We start from the raw sequence: 18,832 nt of genomic DNA, 5'->3' as shown, positions 1-18,832 counted from the left end.
TCTTCTAAGAGAGGAGATCATCTTTGTGGCGATATGGAGCAATTTTTAAGAGATTATAAGATTAAACTTTTAAAGTCTGATAAAACTGCTTGACTCTGTAGTTTTTATGTCCGTCAAAAGGCTTGGAATTACCTTGTCACACAGTTACAAAAGTTCATTTAAAAGCCCAGGATGAACACCGTAGCTTATCTGTAGAATATTTTTGTCTCCCTGTCAGTTACAGTCTGCAGTCAATAAATCCAACTCAGTGTTCCCATGCGCTTATTCCATTTGTGGCCATCTAAAAACATCATGCTTTCTCTAAAGACCTCCTCAGTCTGTGGCTGGGGACAAACTGCTCCAGCAAATCTTTCACAAACACAAAAAGGTACGCACAAACACTCACACACCATGACCAAGCCATGAACCCTTTCTGTAATAGCTATGGTGAAAGCAGCATCAAAACTATTCAGACAATATTCAGACAAGGAGACAAGTTATGTCTCTCCAAAGGTTAAAAATTAGGTCTTTATTCCTTTTTTCTCTCACATAAAGACCATTTTTTAAAGGTAACATTTAGCCTGGCATTTAACGTTGACATCAATTCTCATGGTCCAGCACAAGTCTGGCAAGAATGGGAGTATAATGACCAAAGCTGACCCAAACTAATCAATACTGATCTTTTTACCTGTGTTCACTGTATGATGGGTTTTATTAGACAGCAATAAATTTTGGGGTGAAATCATATTCAACGAAGTTTGAATTGGTAGAGAAACATGAAATTATGAACATAAATTGTAAACAAAATCCTGTATTTTCTCAATTTGACGATAATGGCAGAAAACTGAAACCTTTAGAAGTCGGTTGCTCCCTGACAAAGAAAGACAAGTTTCCAGTTCAAAGCCAACATGAATCTGATGGTGTCAGTAAGCTTTACAAGTAATCAAAAAAAAAAAAAGTCACACATAGATGTTTTAAACCACCACTGTGACCTTTTGTATCACTGTACGTGACTGGAACCAGTGCAGTAGTTCAGCCTGTTGGGAGTTACAGACAGCCGCTTCCTGCTGGAAATGATAAAACATGGATTAGTAACTGCAACAGCTTTAAACTGGACATGTTTAGTTTTTGTGACGTAACTGCTCAAAAATACTTTATCTGAAAAGGAAATTAAATGTTGTCATAACTCATGTCATCCAAGTTGTTGTGGATGGTGATGTGGGTGGGAATGATCTCTGGTACCACTCTGAATATGAAGAGACCTCTGACTAAATGCTGTTGCTGTATGTCTGTCATGACTGTCATGGCATGCTAACTGTTCAATTTCCAGCAGCAGACACGATATTCTGGATGACACCGTGGAAGCTCTGCTAATCCACCTCAGTTGCTTTTGTTGCTCCACTTTAAATCTATGTCTGGTTGTTTGAATAGAGAGGCGGGCAGAGAGATGTTGGAGGAGGGGATATGATTTGTGCCTGTTACAATCAGTGGAAGAGATGGTTTGAACTTCCTTCTTCTCTCTCTGCTGAAACTGAAGATATTTCTGAAAAGACTGAACCAAACAGAAAATGCAGTTCATGGAATGTACATATTTAAAGTTCAATCTTATCTCACAGAGGATACCTCCTACTAGGTATGTATGCCATTATTCTACTACCCCCAAAGTGAGTTAACTTTACTTCACAACCCTTAGTGCTCTTAAGACTATGTCCCTCATATTCATCATGAGGGACAACCTATAAGCCTGCATGAGAGCAGATAATATATTCAACTGTAATTCTCCCTCTAATGCTGGAGACACCATTAATATAATCTATTCCCTTTGTGAAATGAAAAACACGTGCCTGAAGGAAAACAATAGGATTTTATGACTTATCAGGAGATACAGGCATGAATTTAAAGCCACAGGATTCTCCAACAAAAAAAATCATTGTGTCAATTTATCAAAGACTACAGTATGAAAGTATGATAATACTGCACTTGCTTATTTAAAGCTGTCAAGTTCCTTGGGTGTGTAGAGCATTCCTCTATCTTAGTGCCAGCAGGAGTTTAGATGGTTAGTCTTACTTCACCTGAAATCTGCAAGGGTAATGAGCAATCTGCATGACTGCCAGCCGAGCCTCCAAAAACCCACGACACAACTGCCAGGCTGCTTAACAGCTATACCCTGTTCCATTAACCGTCACATGACTGTCTCCAGAAATCATCTCCTGCCATCATTATTTTGTGTGCCGCCCAGTCAGGGTCCATTTCCTGCCTGCACACATTAACAACATTGAACCTGGGAGCATATGGAGGAGCACTACAGCCTTCAACATGATGGATGCCAGATCACATCCATAGCCGTAGTCCCTGCATGCTTTGCGACGGACGCCTACCAGGCTGGTTCCTCATCTTTATTTCCATTTTAATACCTCAGCAGTATTTTACCCATTAGGTTTCCTTCGGGGACGATTAGTGGAGGGTTAATTAAAGATGTGATTAGTCGTCTAGTAATGTATAATGGGAAGCTATCCCTGCTCCAGTGCTAACCCATGGGTCTTCATATTGACCGTAAAGACTGAAAGAAGTATTTCTAATATACACAGATACGCTAATCCTCACATTGCAGGGAATGGGAGGATGAAACTAAAGCCAAAATTAAATTTAATTTTGGCTTTAGTTTCATATGAACTCTACTCCATCGGAAAGGTGAGAGCCGAATGAGTGCATTTAAGGATAAAGGTCGTCCAGCTCTGCTGTCATCCTCAGACAGAGAAATCCTCTGAGCCAGCCCTCGAAGGCCAGCGCTCACAGATAAGCCAGCAGCTGTCACAAATCAGACTGACGGAGCCAAATAAACATGGCCAACGGCAACAACTTGAACTGTGACAGTCAGTCAGGCTTAGCCACTATGGTGGGAGTCATATGGAGACGCACACATGTGCAGCACTCACAGTTAATGAGTTCACTGAAGCTAAAAGGCTTTTAGCTAAGTTTGGGTCCATGGCACAGATAGCAGTTTGTCATATTTATACTAATCCCAGCATCCCAAAACATTCCAGTCCTCAGTGATTGGCTGTAGAAGAGAATGGTTTCTCAGCCATCGATGGACATCTCAGGGTTTTGATTTAACAGAAAATTTTATTTGGTTAAAAAACCCCAACAAGACTCAAATTAGCTCAGATGGATGAAAGTCTGACACAAGATGTGAGGGGACAAAAAGGCCCCAAACTCCATGACTTTCTGTAATATAAGATATGTCAAGCATGTAAACATGGTACCAAGAGAGGCACTCTAACCATAGCTGTCAAGCACTCTTGTCACTTCTAAACAGTATTTTTGTAAAAATGAACCCAAAAAGGCAGTGGTGTCCAATTATGCGGTGGTTTTTAAGTGAACCTCTGACTCTTGTCACGTCTGGCTGAGAACATTTCTGCATATATGAATGCAGAAGTTAGACAAAAACATAGTGGGTACGCATACAGTGATGAAAAAAAATACTAGAATTGGTGAATCTGATGTAATTTTATTATAAAGATTCAATAGCCAGTGTGTTTGCACAGCAATATCCTTATGTATGATTAAGCATGTTGAAAATTCACATTGAGGAGAAAAATCACTGAACTGACAGAAACAACAAACATCAGACAAAGTAAAGAACTCCACAAGCAAGTTTTAAGCAATCTGAAATTGATTTTAAATAATCCATATTTTATTTTGTTGATACAATAAAATATTTGAAAATTAAATTGAGTTTAATTTATTATCGGCTAATCTCTAATAGGTTCAGACTCTAATGTTGCTCAATTTTGCTATGCTGTTGTCTGTTTTGTTGCAATGTGACTTTCCAAAAGATTACTAAGCAACTCTTGAAAACCCAAAGCTACAGTGACTAACAACAAAGCTAAGATTGCTTGCTCAGTAAATTTATGAATTATATCTCAAAATAGCCCATATGACACATGCTAAATCAACAGTTTTATTATGAAACCTCCTAACTTTAGGCCATTTGAGCATTTCTACTGTGCACACTGTGTGTTGACCAAGATAACCTGACTAAACATAAAAAGAGCTTTTAGATCACCACATTAATTAAACATTAAACACCCATCTAAACCAGCCTGGCCATTAATATAATCCATTGTTTTGTTTTTCTACTCTCCAGCTATCCATCACATACAGTCACTCATAACATTAACAATCTTTTTCTTGTCCTCACTTGGCCTGGCTGTGAGACCTTCCTGGGTAAAGTCCAGTAACTTTATGTTATTTTCTATAGATAACCTAAGGTTATCGGCCCTGTCTTCAATGTTTGACCCTGTTTGACCCCCCTCTCTCTTAGACCAACCATGTGTGCATTTTTATCCTATGCTTTCTTATGATTCAACCATGAGAATACTTGATGGCAATAATGGTCTCCTTAAGGGAGTTCCAAGGCCAAAGCCACTGCTGACCAAACAGGACATGAACACCAGTCTCATATTTACCAAAAACACATGATGATGATCCCTAAGACTTTTGGGAAAATATTCTGTGGACTGATGAGACAAAAGTGGGACATTTTGTGTTTCATTGTGTGCATCCTGTTACATCTGAACAAACAAAATTTCAGAACAAGAGCATGATACCAACATCCTAATATGGTGGTGTGATAAATTATGAACACCATTCATTCCATCTGTCAGACACTGACTTTCTCACCACAGGCCTGATTGAAGGCATCCAGCCTTCTATCAGGTGAATGATGAAAAAGTATCATGTTTGACACAGGGTCAAACATGCAGCTTAGACAGTTGTTTATTTACAATAAGATGAAGACTGTAAAGCAAACCAGCAGAAAAAAAAAAAAGCTTCTTCCTGTTTTTAATCAAAGTTGGGTATCACCTGACGGCTATAGCTAACTTGTGTTATCATGGAGGCAGACAATGAAACATGGTGTAAAGAAATTAGACCCTGCTTGCTGTGATTACTGTCACACACTCCATGTTTGCTTGTAACCTATAAAACTTCCCAGGACTGTAATAGAGAAGTCAGTCTCTGTTGCTTAGCAGACTGACGTCAAACAGCCGATAGAAATATTTCCATCTCAGAGAAACAGTCAAGTTTTGATAACAGCTTTGGATCAAACCTAAAGTGACAACACAGCAGACTGTAGAGGCTCCCTGTCATTCAGTACTGTGGGGACCCAACAATACCATCACATCAAAGGGCCCAGTCAGAGAGATGTCCCTGAGCCATCGCTGTCAGCATGCAACCCAGATAAAAAAATAATAATAAAAAAAATAATAAAAACAGGCCTATGTTAATTTCTTGAGGCTGCACAGTGGTGTAATTGATAGAACTGTTGTCTTGCAGCAAGAAGGTCCTGGGTTCAAAACCCAGACTGGGTGCTTTCTTTGCATGGGCTCATCCCTGGTTCCAAAAACACAAAAGATAGGTTAACAGGGGTTTTGAAACTGCGTATTAGTGTGTGTGTGTGTGTGTAAAGCTGATTGTCGTGTGTGTTTCTGTTCCTCTGTGATGCAATGGCAACCTGCTGTACCCCGTACCCCTGGGCCCCTGCATTAACCTGTGAGGATAAGCAGGTTTGGTGCTCAATGGTGGATGAATTTTCATTTTTTGACAGAACAAGTGACAGATTCAAATTAGTCTCATATTAAAATGCAAGTGTTTAAAGTAGAGTGATCAGTGAACATTTTAGTGAAGGGTGAGGTGATGATCAGCTATGGAAACTCTTGTTCTCATTCCTGCTGTCGCTGTTTGGCTGTACTGCCTATCTAAATAAGAGAGATTCTTGGTAATGTGGATTCCACTGTGGGTAATAATGCAAAATAAGGTATATTTGGTGACTGAACTATTTTAATTCACCATATTGGACGTTCTAAGTATTTCAGAGGGGTCTGAAGTATTTATGGGCCAGCTATTTTCCAAATAGGCTCCACTGCAGTGACTTTATTTTTGAAATGGCTTCACATTGAGCTTTCTCGCCACATTCAGGCCCACAGAGTGGGACACACTGACCTCCCTTTGTCTCAAAGTCATCCTTAAACTCTTCCCTTTCAATAGTAATCACAATCCTTTTAGTCCATCTGATCTCTCACTATCATTCTAGATGACCTCAGAACCCCGCTTGATGAAACTCAAAAACCTGAGCTGCAGGGCTGATAAAAACCGGACCCCAAATGTTTACAACAGGGCAAGCAGCACAGGACCGTAATGTTCCACAGCAAGGTGAGCGGCTCCTGGGTGGGGGTCACAAACACTGTTATCACGACTGAGGGGGAAGCTCTAATCAACACCACAAAGTGTTGAGCGCTGCAGGTTAAACTGCCTCCAAACCACCTCCACCCCTCTCACACTTTGATCAAAGCGCTTTTATCTCTGTTGATTCAAGGGCTGATAAGTTGGAGAGCTTCCTCTCTGTTGATTCCCCTCTCTCACCCAATACCTTATTGGATTCATGTCAAGGATTCCATCCATACAGCACATTAAAGCTTGTGGATCTTCTGAACATGAAGCAGATAGTGCTTTAATCAACAGCCTTTTCTTTGTCATTTCAGAGGCCCCTACCAGCACTCTGCAATTATTGCTATTTTCAAAGCTGTCAAACTAAACAACTGAAGTTGATCCAGAAAGGAATAAATTAAATGTCCATCTATGTATGCATATGTTCTGATGGGAAATACTGCAGGCAGGAATTTGCAGGGATTTCTAACATATGGAGCTTCTTTCCTATTATATCAATATAAATGCTGCTTTTGTCAAACAACTTTATTGAACAAACAGCGTCATAAAGACCTAAGCATTTCAGTTTCAGTGGAATGTTTTAGATTGCTGGATATAATGTTCTAGAATGTCCTAGTCAAGCTGCAGAGCCAAATCTTTTTATAAATCCATGGCAAGACTGAAAATCTATTTTTACAGATGCTCTGTGTCTAATCTGACTGAGATTGAGCTGATTTACCGCAGAAAATCAGAGATGTGCCGTTTGTCTCCACATCGTAGCAGCATCTCTGTCACTTAGTTGCCCAAAACATAGAGATTAATACTCACCTAAAGTCAAGTTTTAAGACCAAACTTAAAAGTCTTGTGCTAAGATACCATTGAATAAACGGTTGTTTAAATAATGTTTATCTACATTTGTATGGAAAATGATGAAAAAGTCTGGTTTGATATAACCCTAATGCAAATGCAGAAGGAACATTAGGATTCCACACTCATGCAGGGACACAAACAAATAAGAGCAGCAAGAATCTTGATGCAGAAGAGCTGGTTTTTAGTTTTATTTGTTTGTTTTTTTTAGTAGAACACTCTCCAGAATTCATAGGAACAGATGATACAGTTTTGATTCTAATGGATTCTCTGAGAACCTGAGGTAATTAAAGAACAAAAATTGCTACATCAATTTTTGATAATGACAGTACACAAGAAATTATGTAGCTCCCTTTAGAATGAGAATCTAATTGGAGCAAGACAAAGGCAGAATGGAGAGGGACGTCAGAGAAACAGAGACACAAAGGAAAAAGGTCCAAAGATGACTGGTGAGAAAATCATTTACCGTAAAATATTCTGTAAGCTAACAAGAAAACTGCCAATGTGAAATTATTTGCATACACTTAGTGACAGGTCATAAAAACAGACATCTAGAGGGGGAACCTGGCCCAGCACGGGTTTTTATTCCCTTCAGTCGGTTTTTGATGAGCGTAGCACTTTCCAGCTTTCTAAGAAATCTTTGCATTTCAGTAAAATAGAGACAGAACTTTTGCTTCAGGAAAATCTCTTTAGTGATAGAGACTCAAGATGCAGACTGGTGTAGTTACCAAGGAGTTGCACAGATTAGTTACTGTTCCTCAGGAATGAGGAGAAACAGTGGGTTCTGCTCAGCTATCAGGACTTGGTTGATCTGAAGGAAGTCACTACTTCATCAATATCCTCCAGATAAATGTTTTATTACATATTTTTTATACATATAAAATTAGAAATGTATTTTTCACTTGTTCTACAAGGACATCTACTGAATAGAAATTGTAGTAGGTTGTGTTTGTTCTGTCTGTTAAATGTGGATGACCTGCAGTCAGATCGAATGATCATGAATCCAACAGGAAGTGGAGGTAAACCAGAGCTGCTGTCCGTCTGGCTCCCATGCCATTAAATCCAAACATCTTCATGTATTGTGGCTGCGGTCTGTCATATTACAGAACAGGAAGACAGCTTTCCCCCCTTGGATTCTTCACATTCTTCTTCAGCAGCGAGTCCCATTTATGGCAAATGGTCAAGCTAATTCCCATGCTACCAACTTCTACAAAAGGTCTGTTTCACTGCAGAAGTGCCTTCATGACCAGCAACACAGAATGCACAGTCCAAATCATTTTGGGGAATTGTCCAATAATATGTGAATATTCATGTCTGCCAAGAAATATAAAGACATCGGTGGGAAGGGAAGAAATTAGGAAGCAGCATGGTCCAATCACGTTCCAGTTTGAGTTCATTTCACTCAAGTTTTTAATTCAGCTTATCCGAAGTAATTCCACCAACATTTAAAGAATTGCACTCATATTTCAGTAATCCAGATTTACTGTGATTCAGATTGGAAAAAATAAATAAACACATCTCTTTGACCTTAATGTAAATGTAACAGTTACTGGTGATGACAAGGTTCAGCAGTCTTCCTCCACTTCCTTCCTATTCATTTTCCACCCATGCAGACATTTTGTATTCATGTTATTAAGCCATGTTGTCAGCTTTTGTTAGAAGTTCAGCATGTTCATGAACTGTGGACATAAACTGTAATAACGATGCTGTTATCCAAAGTGTTTAAATTGTGTCATTGTCTAAAAACTTCGTGCTGCTCTCAGTCTGAGTTCACAGAGCGATGGTGAATCATGTTGAGCAGATTTTAATCAGCATCCGGTGGAGATTTTTTTGCATGTGTGAGGTCTGTTTACATAACAAACACAACAAGAAAACAATATAAATTTGTTATTTGTAAATGCAGCCCAGCATGCAAGTACATACAATGATATTCATAAAATCAGCTAATTATCAAAAAAAAAAAAAAATCTATTCCAGTAACTCCATCAATTGGTGAAGCATTATGTAGGTTAATTACAGACAGGCTGGTGTTTTCAAGTCTTTTTTTGTTGGTTATGAGGATTTTCTGATTATGGCTAATAAAACCTGGGATATAAAAAATTATATCAAACCAAAAAAATATGTATAGGGATATGTGAACTTACTGAAAAATATGATTCATGTCTGATTAAAGATTATTTTCGAAAAGGTATTTTTAATCTGTCTCACCGTGTGATCATGTTTCTTTTAGGGGAAAAAATACAGTAACTCATGCAGATGTAATAACCGTCTCAAATTCAGATGAAACAAAATGCATAATCAGTCCAAGTCAGGCAAAGAGTAAAAACACAAAGGAGGGCAGAACTATGAAGAGTTCCTGAGGATGAAACCCTGAAGCAGTTCTGTGTCAGCTTGTTGCTCCATGGCTCCAGGTTTCAGCTGAATAGTTTTACATCTGCATGTAAAACTTTATTTGTTCTGCCTAACAGAACAAATAAAGCAACCACACAGCAGCAACACAATGCATGCAACCTCAACACAAAGACTGCTGCCGTCTTATCACTTATTCATCAGGCAGCGTCCCTGCAGACCATGAACTGGAAGAGTTCCAAAGTGGAGAAGCCATGTGTCTGCTGAGGAGCAGGGGCAGCGCTTCAGGAAGCCGTCTGCAGCAACACAGCAATGCTGCGCTGCACCTAAACCCAAGCCAGGCATGATTACCTTGGAAGCACAAACATGGCGTCCCAGCAGTCTGAGAGCCATTGACTGCCTCATCAAGCAGCTGACTATCACACTGGAGCTGAGGCAGAAATGGGAGAAATCAATCCAGGTCTGCAATGTCAGACCAGCTCAGGCCTGCTGGCTCGATAAGAATCAGGGAAAACTGAGACTGACGCGATTTTCCTTATTTTCACACAAAATAGAAGAATTGAATTGTATTATTATAAAACAACACACACACCAAGCAGCTTTTAGATTTGTTTTACCATCAGGAAAAATGAAAACGCAGCAAAAAAAAAAAAATAAAAAATGTTTATTAAATGTTTATAAAATGTTTTGCCATTAGGATGAGGTGATTTTTTTTTGGCCATATCAATATTGGTTTGATCAACTAGATGTTTCCACTGGCGCAAACCATGAAAAGTAGTAGGAGGATTATGGCACAGAATGTTGGTTAATGACTCATGACACATTTTTTCATGTGTGATTTTAATTTTGTTTCTTATTTAACGGAAACAACACAATTGCTAAATTGTGTTTGCATTTTAGTTTAGCGGAATAATGACAAAGTTTTGTGCACATTTGTAAAGGAAATACAGCTAATATGAACAAGAGAGAAGATCCTGAGCTAATTGAATTGTTTGAAACACAACAAGCAGGGAAAACTCAGGCGTTCCCATGAAGGAAAATAATACAATACATTTCCATCTGAGTCCTGAGAGCAGAGCCAGTCTGGTTTGGTGTCTCACTTGGCAGGCCAAAGCAGTCCTGTGATGGTGACTGACCCAGGGGGATGTCTCTGAGATGAGAGCTGAATATATTACACACCATATGCACCAAGTTCCCACAGGATCCACAGGAAACTGAAAAAAATCAACCGCACTGCAGTCCTTCATGACAACATCTGGCCAACGAGACCTTGAAAAATCATTTCAGGCAAACACATCGCTACAGCCCAGCCCTGAAACGGGGCCGGGGATGGCACTCGCTCCCCAAAACCCTACGATTTCAACCTACCTCATCAAAGCCGCTGTCTTCCTTCTTGAAAGCTGCAAGGAGAAACAGAAAACACAAATTAAATGCTAACTGGACTGACAGCAGAATCAGCTTAAAAAGCATAAAAAGGGTATAAACACACATTAGCAAAACATCACATTCCCATGTGTCGTTCCTAACAACAAAACTGACTGCTATATCACAAGTGTGTTATATCTGAAACTTGTAATCTACATTCAGGGTAAGAAATTATACAAAAGCTTTGTTCCCTCTGTGTGACATTAAATAAGACAAAAACATTTCCTGTTTTAGGTCAGTTAGAAATACTAACATTGCTTCTATTTCTGACTGCTGGAATAATGATTTTTATGTAATGAACGGGTTCATGTTTTATTTTAGAAGTTGATATACATTTCCTTGTGTTGATTTGAGCGAGTTGCGAAGAGATTTTGATAAATGAAGACAATACCAGTATGCCAAACATATTCCACCTCTTTCATTCCACCAGTTCAAGCCTGAATAAAGCCGAAGTTTGCCGTGTTAACAAATGACCCAACACTTCAACACAAGAACATGAGAAGATTTTTGTTTCTAGTAATCTTTATTTGTTAGTAGCTGGACAAGAAAGGGAAGATGTCCAGAAAACAGGGGACAGGATTCTAACCTAGGATTAGGTTAGAATCTGTGTTGAGGACTCCAGCTTCTGAACATGCTGAACCGCTGATCCACAAGACACCCATAACCGACATCTTTTGTATGAATATGCATCGCGTCTTATCAACTCCAGAAGACCCCAAAGAGTTTCACACTACATTCAGTCATTCATCCATTCACACGTTGATGGTGGTAAGCTACTGGATAGTAGCCACAGCTGCCCTGGGGGAGTCTGACAGAAGTGAGGCTACCATGCTCCAGACCCACCAGGCCCTCTGACCAACACCAGCAGGCAGAGCGGGTGACGTGTCTTTTTTCCCCAAAGACACAACGACAGAGGTGGATGGAATTGAACCTGCAACCCACTGATTATTTAGCTGCTGGCTGAAGAACACCTGCTAGTGTTTCTGCTGTCCTCATGAGAAGTCAGCATATGAGTTGTATCTTCTGACTTCTATCCTCTTCATTTTAATTCTGTTGAATTAGAAGTCTCAAATCATATGCTAACTTCAGTGTGGTGATTTCCATCTGAAGCAGATGTGAGGTGATGCTACAGCAGCTTTAGATGAGTTTACCTGATTTCCATCAGCTCTGTAAGACGTGAATGTAAATTAACATCTTTAGCAAGATCTTTGATGAAGATTATTGTTTGGCTTCTTTGAACCATTCACATAGACTACCAATCATGGAAAAGGAAACATAATGAATTAGTTTTCTATAGAAGCTTCTATCTCTAAAATCTTTTAGACCAAATTTTCAATAAAAGCACAATTAAAAATGGTCATTACCGTTTGATCACTGGGAAAATATGAGTTTCCTTAAAAATGCAATAGCTGATGATACATGAATTTGTCTGATGCTGATAGGAGACAGAATGTGGTGAAGCTGCAGTTTGAGTAATCTGGTCCTGATCAATCCAGCTGTCTACAGCATTGGAACAATGGCTCCCATGGTGATATGTTTCCCTCTATCCTACAGAAACAGGACAGAGTAGTGACTGACTGCTCACTGAAACCAAACCTCTCTTTGACTTTGAACAACTCTTTTTGTTGCAGCCACCACAGCACTGGCTCCAGGCAACAGACTGGATCTGAAGTTGCACCATCTCTTCCAGGCAAACCCTCAAAGCTTCCAGGATTCACACAGTGTGTGCCCATCTTTGGAATTTTACTCACAATACCCTCACTGCAAAACCTAAATATGATCTCCTGCCACAGAACCAGCAGCTACAGAAGGCAGAAAATGATACAGGACAATATTTATTCACAAAGCACGATGGCAGTTCTGGTACCAAATCATCAGGTCAGAATCGAGTTTCAATCAATCCATCAAGTTTATTTACTTTTTAAATGGTTTACTCAAATAAAAAAAGCTCAAATGTGTCCAATGCCTTAATTACTGAATGACATTTATAAAATTATGTTCTGTAACAATTAGTCATATACTGTAAGGATAAAATAGAACAGTTTGTTTCTTGATACTGTTGGACTCCAGTGATCATTATGCAGAGAATCACTGAAGTGGTTTTTCTTCAGATCCCCAGTTTGCCAGTTTAGCAGAAGCATGAGAGTTTGTACGTCCTTATTCACATCTCAGATCCTGAAGGTGGAGCCTCACTCTGATCCTGTGGTCACTGAGCAGCTGCTGGGGTTAATAGCCTTGCTCAAGGACACAATGCCGCCAGTAATGAGGGAAGAAAAAACTCTGTTAAATCTTCAATGTTCTGACTGATTACAGTGTGTTGGTTTAATCTTCATCAAAGCTTTATTATTTATGTTTCCCAGCCAGATAGCTGAGTATCATAATCCATTAAATAAGGCCAGTGAATAAATGAGGTGTTGCTCTGAAACACAATCTGATTCAGTCTGTGAGTTTATTAGCAGTGCTAACAGTACCAGGTAGGTCTGAATAGATTTTTTTTTTTAATAAATAAAATCTTCGTTTAAAATTAATCCTTGCTTTATAATAAAAGCTGTTTGATTATCTGAATCATTTAAGAATAAGTAATGGTGCATTCACACCGCTTTCATTGAACTCCAGTCCGTTTGGCTAGAAAGTCCGATTTGTTTGGGGAGGAGTGAATGTGGACCAGAGAAAGTGAACTCTGGTCCACCTACCAACCTCGGTCTCGGCTTGGACGAGTCAAACTCTGGTAAGGTTTGAATGCTTATGTGAATGCCAAGAAGACTGGAGACTGCTTCAAAGGCAGGAAGCTGACTACAGGACAAGGCATTCTGGGTAAATACAACTAAAACAAACTTGCAAGTCTAGCGCTAGCAGGAGAAGTGAGTTCAGGTTTTCTGCTAAAGACAAAAGAGAATTCCTGCAAACTCTAAAATCTGACTCCATTACATTTTTGTTTACATTTCCTGAAGAAAGAAGTTGTGTTCAGTGCCTTCTTCGCAGATTTGTATGTTGTTTTCTTCAGCTTTTTCAAAGCATTTTGTTCATTTGACACAGTGAAGTGTGAAAGAGAACCACAGCAGCTGAATATGAACAAATCCTGTAAATTAGATCCACCACCGACCCGAGTCTGCTGGACTATCAAGGGTGAAAAAACACCCCCAAAATCAAAAACAGAAGAAATCTGAAAATGCTTTTCCTCGACACTGCAACTCAAACACCTAAACTCTGTACACAACACCTGTCCTGGTGACCCAAAGTGGCAGAACCGGACACTCAGAGGACATTCAGCTGTTCCTGTGAGGGCCAGGGAGACTGATGCTCCCTGCCGGGAGAACAAGTACAATCAGCACTGGAGAGAATCAGAGAAACTGGTTTTATTTGTTAACTAAAGGCAAAGATGCAATAACACAGAAAAAAACTGCACCAGCTGATATATTGTTAATATTAATGTGTGCTATTTAGTCTAATACTATAGATGGGCTGGACTGCAGCTGGCCCAGAACCAGAACCAGGATTCCAGCTGACAGCTCAGAAAGTGAGATAAAATCATCTCCCTGTCAGGGAACCTCCAAACATCCATGATGCTTAAAACAACATTCTCCCCTTTCCCTTCATTAAGTAGATGTGAGGCTGCTGCAGTTAAAACATCCACCTCGTATTTTGCTGTACGGAGCTTTGGTTCAGTGATCTGTACCGGCCGGTCCACTGGGACCAGTCGGATCAGCCATGCAACAAAGACATAAACAATACGGCTCGCATTCTTTGTTAAAGCATCCGTGGAGAGGAGGAACCGGCCGATCGATGCTCAGATGTGTTGATCTAGATGGGAGGAAAGATAGCCAATAAGAGCCGTGCATCAGCACACAGGAAAAGTCAATGCCAATCTTTCTTTCTCTCGCAACATTGACCCCGACTCACTCCTGTTCATTTCTGATCTTAGAGGCTGTATACGTCCTCTAGGAAGACACAGTCTTATCTTTGTAAGGAAATATCAGATCTGATGTTCCTTCTTTCAGGATCCTTCAGGCTGCAGTGTTGATATTAAATGACCTCCAAGTTTGTCTCTGTCCTCCTCCCAGTTTAAGGAGAATGACTGCTTTCAGAGAGGAAAGACGAGTATGAGGGCCCAGTGTGTGACTGCTTAACAAAACACACAACAGACCAAGAACAAACAAATTAAGAGCAAACCCCCATAAATATTGTACCAGCTCCTCCGTCAACTCAGCAAAATCAAGGAGAGGAGAAAAATAAAAACATTTGCTGCTCTTAATCTGCAGCATGTTCCGATTTATCCACAGAAACACCAGCCTTGTCCCAGTCACCAGACAAACTGATTCAGTCCTGATCCATGGTAGTGGAGTCCTTTTGTTTCTGCCCCCCGTCTCCTTGTGCTTTACTGCCCAGCTTCCTCTCAGGGGCAGTTTTCTCTCACATGAAGTAGTGACCTTTGCCCTTTTGGGCCCCTGTGATTTGTTGAAGATCTGTTCCCTGTGGGCAAGACTTCTGCTATTTGCACATATGTCAATGAACAATGCTGTATTATTTCAATCAATAAAACCCTGTGGGTATGATTATTACCTACTTAAAGGTTATGTTCAAAAGTTACTTTAAATCTGATAAAAAAGCCTCAGCATAATGGATATTCTAATTTATTGAATATTTAAAAAAAAAAAAAAATCCTCCTTATTACATCATCGTTTCCAGAAAAAAAAAAGTCTTCAGTCATACAAACAAAAACACAAAAAATGCTGAAGTAACTATGTTAGCCCTGTCTGGAGTGATGTAAGGAAGTTACAGAAAAATGCTAAAGACAAAGAAGAAAGACTGATGCATACACAAAAAATATGGCTGGAATATCGAACTTGTTTTTGTTCATAATCTTTGGTTATCTACAGAAAATTCCATCAAATTAAAACCGATCACAGAGAGATGGGTTGGGTTCATTTACTGTGGAAACTTTGCAAAGCAGCCATTCAAAAAAACAGAAAAACTGTAACAGGGTTGACAGCAAAACTCCAAATGTTCACCAACATTAACATTTTGGCCAATGTCGGTATCTGATACTAATGATGTTGTTATGACTGATAACCCATATTATGTATGGTGATATAGTATAAATATTTTACTGCCCTTTTGACACATTGAAAAAAGACAACCATTGCTGGCTTCATCACTGCTTCTCTGCTTCACTAGACTCCCAACAATCCATTGCTGCATCACTATCAATGTCACATAACCAAACAAACAGCAACAAGATGGAAATAAATATCGGTTATTAATATCGGCTCAGTTTTATTTATCGAGCCAATACCAATATATCATGCATTCCCACTTCTTACATTACTGCATTGCTGTGTTTTCTTTGACTATGGGCAGTGCCACCTGGTAATGATCAGTTATGGGCATTCACTAACTGGAAAATGATTGGGTTTTTGAGTTTCCAACCAGCCGGTTATTTTGAGGTACCAAGCAAGCTGAAAATGATCCATTTTCAGACACCAGAAGGAGAGAAACCTTACTTCTTTTGTTTTTAGTGCATAAAAATGCTGAACAAAGCAAACAGCTTAAAGAACTGCATTTAGTAAAAGCGAGGTTGTAGAACACTAGATTCAACATATTTTTACTCTATTAAAAATATCTGATTTTAATAATCTCGTAGTTTTCTGATCATGCAAGGTATATTACAGTAAATCAGAACATTGTTACATTAAATACACACAGCAGCTGTTTCTATTTGGATCTGTGAAAGAGTATGTCTTTGAGGAGACGTGGATCTCCACTAATGTGTGAGAAAATCATTGACCCATTTAAAAAATGGAAGGTGGTTTAAAGAAGGATTGGAAGGGATTTGCATATTTCACCCCAAAGTAAATCATTGAAGGAATTTCAAAGTGTCATCAGACAAACCCAACCTGGACCCCTGATGTCCATTAGGGGTCCATTAGTCTGTTCTGCAACAAGAACCGCCACCAATCAGCTACAAGACAAGATCTACGGTAGTTTGAGTTCTTTTAATCTTTCAGTTTCTTACAATAGTTTAAAATAAGATATGGCTGTCAGTGAAAAAAAAGAACACAGCAAAAACATGTAAACTGCAGAAAAATCAGAAATACTAACTTGTTTACTTTCGGCTCCCTGATCCTAAGCAATACTTTTTAGGGCTGAGATGATTAATTGGGATGAATCAATTATTGAACTAATTTAGTACATTTATATTCAAGCCAAAACTGTATTAATATATACATTTTTAATCAAGATAAAAAAACTTCTTTATCTGTAAATCAGGCAGTTTTAACTTCTATTGGTTCAAATTTTGTAAAAGGAAAAAAAAGAAAAAAAAAGTCTCATTATGCCCCTTTTGCTGTACAATAATTAATCTGTTGATCCAAAATCCTTTATTTCAAATGATCAATGAATAACACATTATTAAATTTTACCCAATAAAATGTTTATTTAATTATTTAAAACAGATATTGGGTTATTTGTTTATTTTCATCTTTTAATTTAAGGCTTATCTGCAAGAAGGAGCCCATTTTTTTTAAATTGATTAACTGAATAATCATCAGAATAATCCATAGAATAACTGATCACTAAAATAATTGTTAGTTTAATATATTATTACAATTGTGATGTATTGACAAAACAAGCACTAAATACCAACAAATCAAAATTCTATCATTTTGAAAAGCAACAAATAAGGCAACAAGTTCATTAATAATATCAATAATAATAATTATTATTATAATAATAGAAGATTCAGACTGAATTGTTTTAAAAACAAATGTTTAAATAGTTTTTAAAAATGGTAGCTCAACCAATGTACCAAATAAATAGCAAATAAATATATCATTGTTCCAAAACTTTCATCTCTTTGAGTGAATATGAGATTTTTATTCTCCAATTTTAAAAAAGAGAATATCCTGGGTTCAGGTCCACTTTTCTGCTGTTCTGCTGTGAAGTAATTCTTAAAAAACTTGGAACTCTCTTTCATACATGACATCAACTAAAACTGTCATTTTTGGGGGGTTTGTCAACAGAATCAACAACCTGAAGAATTTTATTTGCGTTTCCAGTGACAGAAAGAAACATATTCCTGTTGGAAAGAAGTTTTTGAAAAGAAAAATGCTACTTCAATGTCTCTGGAAACACTGAACCTGCAACTGTCTTTATTATGTTTATTATTACTGATCAATGAAGTGGTATTAAGCATGAGTAACTGCCTGGGCTCAGACTTGCTGGTTTACTGCAGAACCAGACTGGACTCTCGGATGATCACTTTCTCACATGTAATGAGTCAATGTGGCTTTTCTGTTCCCCAAAGCGACTCCCGGAAGTGGGTTAAACAGATTAGAGTAAAATGTAAAATCTGAATAATGTCATGGGGATCTTTAGAGCGTTTCTACGACTAGAAACCATGGAAACTTGGTTAAAAGCTAAGCTGAGAGCAGAGATCCCCTCTGCTGTTGCTTCTGGAGGATTTCACAACCAACTCTGGTTCTGGCCCAAAAAGTGCTGATGGAAAAACCAGTGGAGGGGGGAAAAGTCCGTTACTCACCGATACTTCTGAAACTCTCCGACAAAGTTCTCCTCAACTTTTTCATCTTGCCTATCTTCTCAGCGGGCTGGGAGGCCGGCATCAGGTCGCACATTTCGGGACCAAGGCAGCGGGGCGGCTGCGGTTTGGAGCGGGGAAACGGTTGCTGATGTTCGGCTGTGCAAAAGCAGCTGCGGCGCGATGCGGTGCTCTGCAAAACGGAGCCTTAGCGGCACAGAACCTCTCTCATCAACTAGTGAGGCTGAGGCTTTTCTTTTCTCAAATATACAACTACATTTCGAAGAAAAAGAAGAAGAAAAAGAGACAAAGAGAAAAAGTCTCCAGAGTCTGGAGGCTCCGAAGCGCTTGATCTGGGTTGAGCTCCTGGAAAAGCCTCCGCTCCAGATTTCACTTCTTTCCCTTCTCTCTGGGTCCCAGCCGCTGCCAGCTTCGCCGCAATCTAGATGTCATTTTTTTTTTTTTTTTTTT

General features: G+C 39.0%; 1 protein-coding gene across 2 annotated transcripts in view; it reads right to left on the bottom strand.

Annotated features, from left to right (window-relative positions):
• The window catches only part of cdk14 (cyclin dependent kinase 14), a 172,033-nt gene extending 153,247 nt beyond the window's left edge, over positions 1-18,786 (bottom strand). For both annotated transcript variants that reach the window (XM_007550414.2, XM_016670637.1), the window contains exons 1-2: positions 18,365-18,786; positions 10,771-10,802 (exon numbers count right to left, since the gene is read on the bottom strand). In XM_007550414.2, coding sequence (XP_007550476.1) covers positions 10,771-10,802; positions 18,365-18,458 — 126 coding nt within the window. In that variant the 5' untranslated portion in view covers positions 18,459-18,786. The remainder of the gene's footprint in view (positions 1-10,770; positions 10,803-18,364) is intronic.
• Positions 18,787-18,832: the final 46 nt, after the last annotated feature.

This window comes from Poecilia formosa, unplaced genomic scaffold (assembly GCF_000485575.1).
Source record: "Poecilia formosa unplaced genomic scaffold, Poecilia_formosa-5.1.2 Scaffold36, whole genome shotgun sequence".
Lineage (NCBI taxonomy): Eukaryota > Metazoa > Chordata > Actinopteri > Cyprinodontiformes > Poeciliidae > Poecilia > Poecilia formosa.
Note: the sequence above shows the minus strand (reverse complement) of the source record. Positions and strands in the feature narration are given on the sequence as shown.